The sequence below is a fragment of the Eulemur rufifrons genome, chromosome 19 (genome assembly GCF_041146395.1).
Source record: "Eulemur rufifrons isolate Redbay chromosome 19, OSU_ERuf_1, whole genome shotgun sequence".
In the NCBI taxonomy this organism is placed as follows: Eukaryota; Metazoa; Chordata; class Mammalia; order Primates; family Lemuridae; genus Eulemur; species Eulemur rufifrons.
In genome coordinates, this window is record NC_091001.1 from 77,998,051 (window position 1) to 78,011,034 (window position 12,984).

The 12,984-nt window shown below is 41.0% G+C and overlaps 1 protein-coding gene across 2 annotated transcripts in view; it reads left to right on the plus strand.

Moving 5' to 3' along the window:
- FSHR (follicle stimulating hormone receptor) overlaps nt 1-12,984 on the plus strand; it is a 167,614-nt gene that overhangs the window by 143,136 nt on the left and 11,494 nt on the right. For both annotated transcript variants that reach the window (XM_069494448.1, XM_069494449.1), the window contains 2 exons: nt 6,033-6,101; nt 6,213-6,287. In XM_069494448.1, coding sequence (XP_069350549.1) covers nt 6,033-6,101; nt 6,213-6,287 — 144 coding nt within the window. The remainder of the gene's footprint in view (nt 1-6,032; nt 6,102-6,212; nt 6,288-12,984) is intronic.

Sequence of the window (12,984 nt, forward strand, 5' to 3'; positions counted from 1 at the left end):
CAAACCCAGTGCTACAAAGGAAACATAGATCCTGTGCACTCTTCACTAAGTCCTATTCGTGGATACTGTGATTCCCCAGAATTTAGGAATACACTTTTCAAGAGAGGATAATTTTCTTTTAACAGCTAATACTTCTCAGACATGTCTCTAAAGGATAAATTCCCATTTGTGAGAACATCATCTATTTTTCCTACCTTGGTTGTTCCTTAATCAATAAAATCCATAAAATCCATAATCAATAGAATCGGAAGATTCCTACTCAACATAGCTTAAGTCTCCAACTGATCTTAGTTTGGGTGCTTTATCTGATGCAGGGGTACTTTTGTACAGCAGGAACATCCAAGCACACACAAGGAAAAAAGCATGGCTAACATGGCACTGATGATTGACAAAGCTTTCTATCAATAGCATTTTTCAAAATTCTGAGGCTCTCTTCTAAAACTAAATATTTTTCAAACAGCCCAGCAATGAGGGATTATCAGACACTTGGTTACTGAGGCAGGGGAATTAGTGGTGTAGGGGGGGTGGAAAGTCCACCATGTGGAGGCCTCGGAGACCTTCCCCACTCCCACTCTGCCCTGGCAAGCAGATTGCCTGAATAGGGGAAGCACCTGGTTATGGCCAGCCAGGAGAATGGCCTAATTCAGAAGAAATAAAATGAAGGGAGCTCCCAGCACACTCTGAGGCTTGTTTCACATGTTGCCTTCCACCTCCCTTGCCTGCCCCTCAATGAGTATTAATTGGCCAGGTCCCCCAGCACCTTCACTCTTTAGGATGAAGGCAGACTGCTTTTGTAGCCTCCTGAGCCTCTGTTGAGTGAGCACATTGGTCAGGAAACAAAAAGATTAAGGTAAGCTCCTGCTGCACTTACTTCTTAGCTGATGCTTTGCCCAGGTTGATGTTGTCATCATCATCATCTGGTTTTAAAATAGGTACTACATTTCTTAAGACCCTTGGTTAGCAGTTTGAGACTCCTACAGCCTAACAAACCCAAGGGCATCAGTTCTGGACATGATTTGTTTTTTATCGTTTTTTTTTTTTTTCTTTATTATTGTTTCAAAATATTAAGGGGGTAAAAATGTTTTTGGTTACGTGAATCACTTTTGTGATGCTTGAGTCAGGGCTATAATTGTGGCCATCACCAAGACAGCATTCACTATTCACTGTACCCATTAGGTAGTGTGGCCAATCCCATCCCCTCCCCCCTACTTGATTTCCACTGAGGTTTACTTCCATCTGTGCACATGTGTGTTCATCAGTTAGTTCCAATTTAATAGTGAGTACATGTGGTCTTTATTTTTCCAGTCTTTGGATGCTTTACTTAGGATAATGGTCTCCAGTTCAATCCAAATTGTTGCAAAAGGCATTAATTCATCCTTTCTATGGCTGAGTAGTATTCCATAGTATACATATACCACATTTTGTTAATCCACTACTGAACTGGTAGACACTTGGGTTGATTACACATCTTTGCAATTGTGAATTGTGCTGCTATAAACATTTGAGTGCAGGTGTCTTTTGGATAAAATGACTTCTTTTCCTTTGGGTAAATATCCAGTAGTGGGATTGCTGGATCGAGTGGAAGTTATACTTTTAGTTCTTTGAGGAATCTCCATACTGCTTTCCATAGAGGTTACACTAGAGTTTGCAGTCCCATCAACAGTGTAAAAGTGTTCCTTTCTCTCTGCATCCACACCAATATCTCATGTTTTGGGACTTTTCTTATTTTTATTTCAGGATATTATGAGGGTACAAGCATTTTGGTTACATTTTATATCTTTGCCTCACCCATGCAAGATTTAGAGGCTTGCCCTTCCCCTCTAAAATGCTCACCACATCCATTAGTTGTGAGTTCACCGCCCCCCAACCCTCTAATCCCTGGAGAATATGACTACTATGTGAGCACCATAGTGATCAGTCAGTGCCAATTTGATGACAAGTACATGTGGAGCCTATTCTTCCCATCTTGTGATACCTCACTTCAGATAATGGGCTCAAGCTCTATCCAGGAAAATATAAGAGGTGCTAGGTCACTGTTATTTCTTATAATTAAGTAATATTCCATTGTATACATATACCAAATTTTAATAATCCACTCATGAATCAACAAGCACTTCGGTTGTTTCCATATCCTTTCAATAGTGAATTGCACTGCCGTAAACATTAAGGTGTAGATGTCTTTATTATAGAATGTCTTTTGCTCTTTGGGGTAGATGCCTAATAGTGCTATTGCTGGATTGAATGATATTTCTATTTTTAGCTCTTTGAGGTATCTCCAAATTCTTTTTCACAGAGGTTGCACTAATTTGCAGTCCCACCAGCAGTGTGAGAGTGTTCCCATCTCTCCACATCCTCGCCAGCATTTGTTGTTTTGAGATTTTTTGATAGAGGCCAATCTCACTGGGGTTAGGTGATATCTCATTGTGGTTTTCATTTGCCTTTCTCTAATGATTAGAGATGTTGAGCATTCTTTTATGTGTTTGGTGGCCATTATTCTGTCTTCTATTTGAAAAGTTTCTGTTCATTTCCTTTGCCAATTTGTTGATGGGGTTGTTTGATTTTTTCTTCTTGATTTTTTTAAGTTCTAGATAGATTCTTGTTATTAGCCCTTTATAGGATCTGTAGAGATCAAATATTTTCTCCCATTCTGTAGGATGTCTATTCATTCCAATGATAGTTTCCTTGGCTGAGCAAAAGCTTTTTAATTTGATCAGATCCCATTTATTTATTTTTGTTGCTGCTGTGATTGCCACTGCAGCCTTCTTCGTAATTTCTTTGCTTAGGCTTATATCTAGAAGAGCTTTTCCTACATTTTCTTCTACAGTTCTTACAGTTTCATGCCTTACATTTAAGTCTTTTATTCATCTTGAAATAATTCTTGTGAATGGTGAGAAATATGGATACTGTCTCATTCTTCTGCATGTGCCTATCCAATTTTCCCAGAACCATATGTTGAACATGGTTTCTTTTTCTCAGTGTATATTGTCTGCTTTGTCAGAGATCAGTTGGCTATATGTGGATGTTTTATAACTGGATTGTCTGTTCTGTTCCATTGGTCTGTGTCTCTATTTTTGTGCCAATACCATGCTGTTTGGGTTACTATAGCCTCGTAGTATAGTTCGAAGTCTGGTAATGTGATACCTCCAGATTCGTTCTTTTTGCTTAAGATTGTTTTGGCTATTCAGGCTCTTCTCTGGTTCCAAATGAAGTGTAGAATTTTTTCTAGATCTTTGAAATATGAAATTGGTATTTTGATGGGGATTGCTTTGAATCTGTAAATCACTTTGGGTAGTATGGACATTTTAACTATGTTGATTCTACTGATCCATGAGCATGATATGTTTTTCCACTTGTTTGTGTCATCTGTGATTTCTTCCCTCGGTGTTTCATAGTTCTCCTTGTAGAGATCTTTCACCTCCTTGTTTAAATATATTCCTAGGTATTTTCTCTGTTGCTATTGTGAAAGCTATTGGGTCTTCGATTTAATTATCAGCTTCACTATTATTGGTATATAGGAATGCTGCTGATTTGTGTATCCTGATTTTGTAACCCGAGAATTTACTGATTTATCAATTCCAGGAGTCTCTTGGCAGAATCTTTAGTGTTTTCTAGACATAAAATCATACCATCAGCAAAGAGTTATAGTTTGACCTCCTTTTTCCCCATTTGGATACCCTTGATTTTCTTCCCTTGCCTGATTGCTCAGGCTGGGACTTTCAGCACTATGTTGAATAGAAGTGGTACAGTGGGCATCCTTGTCTTGTTTCAGTTCTGAGTGGGAATGCTTTCATCTTTTCCCCATTCAGTATGATGTTGACTGTGGGTTTGTCATATATGGCTTTTACAATTTTGAGATATGTTCCTTCCATGCCTTATTTGTTGAGGGTTTTTACAATGAAAATGTGCTAGATTTTATTGAATACGTTTTCTGCATCTATTGAGATGATCATACGGTCTTTGTTTTTGCTTCTGTTTATGTGGTTAATCACATTTTTTGAATTAGGTCTCTGGGATGAAGCCAAGTTGGTCATGGTGGATATTATCTTTTTGATGTGCTATTAAATTTGAATTGCAATAATTTTATTGAGGATTTTTGCATCTGTAGTCATAAGAGATATTGGTCTGTAATTTTCTTTTCTTTGTTGTGTGCTTTGCTGGCTTTGCTATCAAGTGGATACTGGCTTTGTAGAGTGAGTTGAGGAGGATTCCCTTCTTCCTTCTCAATGTTATGGAATAACTTCTGCAGTATGGGTACCAGCTCTTCTTTGTAGCTCTGGTAAAATTCAGCTGTGAATATGTCTGGTCAGGGGCTTTTTTTGGTTGGAAGATTTTTTATTAATGTATTAATCTCACTGCTCATTATTTGTCTGTTCAGGGGTTCTAGTTCTTCCTGGTTGAGCCTTGGGACATTGTGTGTTTCCAGGAATTTGTCCCTTTCCTGAACATTTTTGAGTGTATGTGCATAGAGATCTTCATAGTACTAAGAGATGATATTTTCTATTTCTGTGGTATCAGTTGTAATATCTCCTTTTTAATTTCTGATTGAGCTTTTTGGATCCTTTCTCTTCTATTCCTGGTTAACCTAGCAAAGAGGTCTATCAATTTTATCTTCTCAAAGAACCAACTTTTTGTTTCATTGATCCTTTGTATTTTTTTTTTTGTTGTTGTTGTTATTGCTTTCCATTTTATTTTGTTCTGCTCTGATCTTATTTCTTTTCTTCTGCTGGCTTTGCATTTGGTTTGCTCTGCCTTTTCTAGTTCCCTCATCCCACAGGTTAGGGGCAGCTGCCCCAGAAACTCTCGCTAATCTGGGACAAGTTGACAAATAAGGCAGGAGCCCGGAGGTCCCTGGGAGAGGGTTTCTCATGGGTAGGAGGAAGTGGGCATGGTGGGAGTACATAGCCACTTCCTTCCCATCAGAACCTACCAATTGTTTGCAAATGTTTTAAAATATTTACCTTGCTCTTTTCTGAATTTTTGAGCTAACTAGCTTTCAAGAGGAGGAAAAAGACATACAGTTGTCCTCCTGGGATTTTAAGTGTTTTCTAGCTACCCATTGCAGCCCAGGAAATAGAGTCCTGAACACATAGGAGCATCTCTGGGTCCACTTTTTGAACAGTGTTATTTATAAACCCACTAATCCTGACAGGGAAAAGAACGCAACAGCAAAACAAGAGCAGGTGGTCAGCGGCTCTTCGGGCTAAGCACTCCTGACCTTGGATATCTGTTTTTGTTTTCAGACCCACTCAGAAGCAGAGCAAGGCAGAACTGTGGGCCCAAGGTGTCCTTGGGGTCCCCTGTCCAGGCAACCCTGCTCATTGACCTACTTAGCACAATCAGGGTGACTGTTCTACTCCCACCCACCACCTCCCTCAGAGCTTCCTCCCACACCCCTTCACACCACCTTGCCCTGCCACAGCCCACAATCTCTGTAATTGATTTCTCTTCCTTTCTGGCTTAACCCAGAGCCACCTCCACAAACCTCCAATAACTAGGTCCCCCCGGGTCACAGGAGATGTTCAAGTTGTCTGACAACTTAATTAGATCACTTTTTGATGACAGCCAGGCTTGCTGCTGTGGGTAAGCATGGGTGTAAGGCTTAAAGCCTTAGAGAAAGGCGACACAAAATGTTCCTTCTCTGTCTTATAAACACTTGTTCAATAATTGTGTGATTTCTGTTCCTTCGGGATGGATTAGATCTCTGTTCTCCCTCCATGACATCTACTCATGTGTGCAAAAACCTTACAGTTACAGGATTCAGGCTACTCTGCCTCAATGTGCCCTTCAACATTAAATTTCATCTATTCCTTTGAATAGGTAATACATGCACATAATACAAACTTTAAAAGTTACAAAAGGTTATACAGTGATAAATCAGTCTCCCTCACAACCCTGTCTGTGAGCTTTAAGGGTGGCACTTTCTTTATGCCACTAACTTGCACTGTCTGACCTTGCCCTGTGCTTTCAATTATGAAATCCGTGTATTGTTTGCATCTGACATTATTGTTTTTTTAATGGGCCTTTTATTTCAGATGGCTGAGTAAGAATGGGATTCAAGAAATACACAACTGTGCATTCAATGGAACCCAACTAGATGAGCTGTAAGTAGCCCTGACTATTCTTCCAGGCCATTTAGAGGGAAATGGCTCTTGCAACAGCAATATTTATATGGCTTTGTGTTTTCCTTCTTCTTTCCTCATCTCCATCCCCAGGAATCTAAGTGATAACAATAATTTGGAAGAATTGCCTAATGATGTTTTCCAGGGAGCCTCTGGACCAGTCATTCTGTGAGTAGCATCCCCTGTTTCTGTGTGTAAGAGCTCAGTTTGTGTAAGTTAGAGGTCAACCCTCTCCACTCAAAGAAGCTTCCAAGATAGGGCTGGCAATCAAAGTAGATTTTTATTAATGTCATCTACAAAGATTTATAGGGATAATTTAAGGCCAATCCACTGTCTAACTTTCAATAAAATAGCAACAGTAATAATAGCATTTAATGAGCACTTACTGAGTGGGCAGTGTTTTAAGAAGTTAAGATACATTTTCTTGTTTAATCCTTGTAATAACCCACTGTGGTAGGAGCTATTATTCCCATTTTAGAGAAGAGCAAACTACTTTCTCTGGAGGGGTTGATTAACTCAAGGTCATGCAAGTGTTACGGCAGAGATTCAAAGCTGGACTGGTTTGACCCGTGGTACACACTCATAACCACTCTGCAATACGTATCTTTCCTAGAAGGGAAAGCACAGTTCTCCTTTCTTATCCTCAACATCCAGGAATTTCCTTCAACCCAGCAAGACCCACAGGCACATTATTTTGGGATCCTCTTTCCAGCTACCTTGGGATACATCCAGTGCCTCATAGCCCTGCATCCATACCTCTCATATTGTCACTTCTTCACCCCCATCTTTCCCTTGACAAGTGACTTTGCCCCTCTTCTCTCCTTATCTACTCTGCCCCTTCCCATCAAGGATCATTCTAAGTTCCACCTCCTCGAGCCTCTCTGACCACCTCAGCCACCAGTGACTTCTTCCTATGGCTCCAGTAGCCTTTGTGGCTTCTTGGAGGGAGGGAGTAAATCTGCATCACAGTTGTCAAAACACCTTTTTTAAAAAACGTGTTCTTCTGGGTTCTGAGCAAGACCTACTAAGTTTGCTGGAGAATGTACTTCAGGAAGAAAAAAGGAACCCAGAAGGCAGGCATGAGATGCAAGAAGGAATGGTGAGCAAAGAAACGGATAAATCTGTGAATAAATCTAAAGCTTTACTGGAAGAACCTTAGGAAGCCTGCCTCAAGTCAATTCAGGCATTTGGAGCCACTCACCTGAACCTCTTATTTGGCAATCAGCGTAGGCATATGTGGTTACTTATCTACCTACCCACTAAACATCTGTCAACATCACTTTTCTTTTCACCAAATAGCTTATATTCTCCTGCAGGCTGAAACTTATGTATCTCTAGAATTAGACCCTGTATGGTAGAATGAGAACTCCATAAATGTTTATTATTGATGATAAAGGGTATATTGTGACCCATACATGGGACTCTGCCCCTTTGAAGAAAGAAATGTATGCTTTAAGACAGATTTATCATCCTGACCAAATTTAAAGATTATTCCAGAATGGCTGGCTTGACATAGGCAACCTCTGCAAAAGGAGGTAGCATTGGCACGATTAAAGCAGAAGTGCCAGAGCCAGATTGCCCTGGTTTAAAACTAGTGCCTTTGCCTCTCTAAGACCTGTTTCCTTGCCTAAGAAATGGCAAAAACAGTAATACCTATTTCCTAATGTTGTTTGAAGTTAAAAAATACATATGTAAATATGTTTTCTTTTTTTTCACTCAGTGAATAGATTTTAAGCACCAGCTCTATGTCATGCCCTACGTATAGTGCAGGGAAAACAATAAAGTTCTTCTGCACAGAAAGCTTATATTCTCTTGGTGCAGGAGGGCAGAGGGGAGTGAGAAAGTAATTCACAGCTTAATATATGAGGTCATGATAGGTGCTATGAAGTACAAAGCAAGACACAGTCCTAACAAATGAAGGGTGCTGGGCATATCGTCTATGTGCTAGTAGTATGCAAAGTACCTAGAACTTCTGATGCTTAGTTAATTGTCCCTGTTCTTTGACTACGGGGGAGACAAATGACCTTTACAAAGTACCTTTGATACCTTTGACCCCCACAATAGTAGTTTGTCAATTTTACTCAGCTAAAAGGCCTAAGAGTTTTGAATGTTCTTAAATAGGCACCTCTGTCTGCTCATGGCAGAATGTATCAGTGAAAGGGTATGTTTCCATATGTGACCTGTAAACAGGTACAGTAGTGAATCCATAGCACTTAACCCACTGTCTGCTCCTGAGAATGTTTAAGAAGGAAAAGATCCCCAAGTCATTCATCATCCAGCAGAGGAACTGGGGCCAGAGGAGGAAAGTGACCTGTTAAAGCTCACACTACAGCTGGAGGTGGCAGAGCCTGGCAGAAACTAGGCTTCTGCCTCACATTCCACGTGTTCTCACCATATCATGTTGCCATAAGTAAGTTTAATCAAACATATAAAAGTTATTCAATAAGGCCCTCGCAACGGGCTGTGAACTGAAATAGAGGGGAAATTAATTATTGACATCAGCTTCTCGGCCTAGGAACACAAGTCAATGATATATAAACATGGCACAGAAGAACATCGTCTCCTGAGGTTGCATACGCAGGTTCCAGGCCAAGGCACTGCACAACGTATCGCATAAGAATGTTTAACAGAGAGCACAAAACTCAAATCCCCCAGCCAGCCCTGCTGTGAACGCAGGCAAGAAGAGAGCCTCTGTGAAAGCATCAGAAGCAGTTCTGCAGCGTCCATCAAGTTACAGGCCTGTTGTTTTATTCCTTTTACCACAAGAATATCTCGGCCAGAATTAAGTGAATAAAATTTACAGAAAATCCAATCGAATTATGAAGCACTTCCCATGACTTAGAAAAGAAAGCGATAATATGGTTCCACATTTTTTTCATCTCAATGCAAGATACTGGCTGAAAGCCCAGCCTATAAATACTAGTTTCCTTCCCCTCCCATTAGCGGCATAAGAATTGATCACCTTAACATCAAGCCTCCCTTTCTAGGGCTTTCGGGTTAGTCCATAGATGTCCTTCAAGTCTCTCCACCTGCTAACTTAAGATGCAAGAAGATGAATGGCCTATCTTGTTTCCCACTTCTGCAACCTGAAACACCAAGCATGTTGGTGCTAAGCTCTGGCCTGAGAGGTGCTTTTGCAGAAGACTGGCCCACCTCAGGCCATGAGTTAGGAGTGGGAATTTTTGCAGACTGCTCACCCTACAGCATGTGCTGTTTGTGCCAAGGATATGACTCTGCCTTGGGTTGGATTGTGATATATTTGCATGCAGGAGGCTTACTGGAAAGTGCTCTCAGGGTACATGGAGAATGCTTGATGGAAGCAGAATCAGGCTTAGAGGGAAGTTGAACAGTGATGCACTTGCAACAGAAGGCTCAGAGGATCTCACAGGGAGCTCTGGAGGGAGGATGGTCCTTCAAAGTCATACTGAATTAAGACAAGGGCCAGTCCTATGCATCAACAGTCCCTGGGTGCAGGCTGTCTCTGGGGAGAAGCCAAATCTTCCTTAAGTCAGCCAAAGGAAATTCCCAGAGTAGAACCTGGCTATGAGCTACCCCTGCTCTAAGTGGTTCTCAACTGCCCTGGAGAAGTGGTTTTAAAACTGTGCATCAAAATCACCTGGAGGGATCACAAAACCTCAGAATGCTGATCCCCACCTTCAGAGTTGACTCATAAGGCCAGAGTTGAGACCTGAGAACTTGTATTCCTAACAACTTCCTCAGTAAACCTGCTGGTCCAGAGAGCATTCTGGAAATCACTTCCCAGCCTCCAAAATATTTCCTCCCTGAGCTAACTGTGGTGGATCTTCTTCCCCCACAGGCTTAGTCCTTTGCCCCAAGTAGATATGTGAAAAGGATTCTAAGGGAATGCACCCAAGCTCCTTTCTAGTTGAGGGAAGAACGGGGAGCCTCTGATCAGCTAACAGTACAAGGCCAAGCAGCTCCACTGCAAAGAGAAATAGATGCAGAGAAAGCCAGGGCCACACAAACAAGCCTCATCAGGCTTCAGAGTAGCAGCCCAGAATCCTCATTCCCCTTCATGAGTCTTGACCTTGAACATCAGCAGTCACCTGAGTTTCCACCTGATTTTCTGAACTCACTCAAGTTTTTTTGTTGTTGTTTTGTTTTTTTTTAAGCAATCGAGCAATTGCTGTCTTCTTGGGAAACAGTTTCCTGTGGGGAAAATTTAATGCATTGCCTTTGCAGGCTGGAGCCAGTACAATCATATTCTGATGGTTTATCAAATTGATTTGGCTATAGCTCAGATTCATTTGATAGTTCAGATTCAAACACTGAGTTATTTGTATAAGAATGATTCTTTTCCATTACCAGTGTACCCACAGTCCTATAGATAGTAAATTGCCTTTTTATCCCGCCTGGGATCATGAAAGAGAGGTCTTCTAGCCATCTGTCAGTGTAGTATACACCAGAAATGTGCTCTCACTTATGGAAATGATTGACCTGTAATAACATCTTTGCTGGGAAAAATAGAAATTGTTCAAATCAAATTTGTGGCACTGGCTATAACACACTTTATTAAATGGGGCACAGAGCGCTATTTAACTCCTGCCTCTCCTGACTCAGCATCATATTACCAACTGCTATCTCTCTTGCCACTCTGTCTCTCAAATCCAAGAATCCTAGCAATGTTGAAACAATTTAGGATTACTAAATCTCTTCAGTGCTAGCCATCATCCCATGGTGTCTCTGCTGATACTTTTGGAGATTTAAATTCTCCAAACCACTCACTGCCAGACTGTAACATGTGTTGAAATGTTAACCACAGTGATAATTTAAAAATAAAGACCACAGTCATCAGACCAGACAACCCAGAAAGAAAAGGATTAAATATCCTGCCCCGTCCCCCTTGCCCAGCCCACCAGCAACAAGGGCAAGAACAAAAGAAAACATTCTCAACTACTCATGGAGAGTATCAAGTCTTAGGTGACACACATTTAGTAGATGTTGACTGAATACCTACTATGTATCTAGCATCGACTCAGTAGAGAGAGATGAAAACCACAAACAGTAGCTGCCCTAATGAATCTCTGGTAGAGGGATAAATTTTACTTCCCAGGACGATAAGCACTGCAGAAATTTTCACAGAAGACTATAGTAACACAGAGCAGATGCCCAATAAATCCTTGTCATCATGTGACATGACATATGACACAATGACTTTTAACAGGCAAAGTTACTATGTGGGAGGAGATGGTCTCTATCATCCTAGCCTAAATTTCTGCAATGGCCTCTTTGTCCCCTTCCTACCTTCGATCCTCTCTCCAATTCATTATCAAGTATTTTTTATTGAGCACCTACTGCATGCCAGGCTCAGGGCTCTCAAGACTAGCCTTACAAAAATATAGTTTTCAATAAGTCATTCTTCTGCTCATGTAAATTCTGAACTCTTCTGCCTGGATTTCAAGCCTCAAAAATTTAAGCCATCTCATGGTTACCTTTATTCCTCAAAATAAAGTTGCCCAGAATAACTATTCTAAATACCCCTCACTGTGCCATGATTTGTGTTCTGGCCTCTCTCTCAGCCCATTTTTAGACAATAGTCATTGTATTAGGGTTCTCCAGAGACAGAACCAATAGGATATATATAGAGAGAGAGAGATGAAAGGGGATTTATTAGGGAAGTTGGCTCATGCAACGAGGGAGGTTGAGAAGTCCCATGACAGGTTGTCTGCAAGCTGGAAAACCAGGGGAGCCATAGCATGGCTCGGTCCAAGTGCAAAGGCCTCAGAACCTAGAAACTACTGATGTAACTCTCAGTCCATAACCAAAGGCCTGAGAATCAGGGGATTCGATAGTGTAACTCTTGGTCTGAGGTTGAAGGCCTGAGAGTCTGGGGGACCCATTGCAAGTCCCTAAGCCCAAGGCCAGAAGACATAGTTCTGATGTCTAAAGGCAGGAGAAGAAAGGTGCCCTAGCCTTAGAAGAGTCTGCCTTTTTGTTCTGTCCAGGCCTCAGCCAACTGGATGATACACAGAGGGTGAAAGCAGATCTTCCTTACTCAGTCCACTGACTCAGGTGCCAGTCTCTTCTGGAAATACTCTCAGATGCCCCAGAATAATACTTAACCAGATATCTGGGTATCCCTTAATCCAGTCAAGTTGACACCCAAAATTAACCATCACAGTCATACTAACCTACTTCCATGAAGATATGAATAACTGATAATGTCTTTTTTTGTTATTTCCCCCTATGGATACTTGCATCCTAAAAGTGGAGAGTGTTTTAATAAAGGAATAAAAATGAAACATCAGATTTTCAGGCCATGTGGAAAAATCATAGCCAGGGAATAGACTGTGTGTGTGTGTGAGTGCATGTTTTAGGGGAACAAAGCAAAAGTCAGAATACTAATGTAGTTAAATCTCAAACCACACTGAATAAGATCTACTTATTTTTGTCCCTGCTTATATAAATTTCTGTGGATTTTTCTTAATCCATGGAGATACCAAACATTTTTCTCTCAGTCCAAAATTTAGAAGTCTTGACAGGTTCTATATTTGGTCACTCTAGCCAGTAAGCTTTAAGTAAACACATTTACAAAAATTTTTATTTCCCTATCATCCAGGAACCACTTTTGCTAAAGAATTTGCTTTACTGAAATTTAAGTGACTTTTCCTCTTTCTCCTACTGACCACTTCCTCATTCAACATCCACCAACAGAAGATCTGGATCCCAGGACGCTGTCAAGATGCTTTAGTCTCACAGGAGCAAAGCCACTTTGTGCAAATGGCAGCAGCACAAATATTTTGTAGCTGTGATAAGAAGGAATCCAAGATAACAAGCTTGCTCCAGAACATTGGGCAGACAGAAAGGCACTGAAGTCTCCCAAGGAGGCTGCCCAATCTGACAT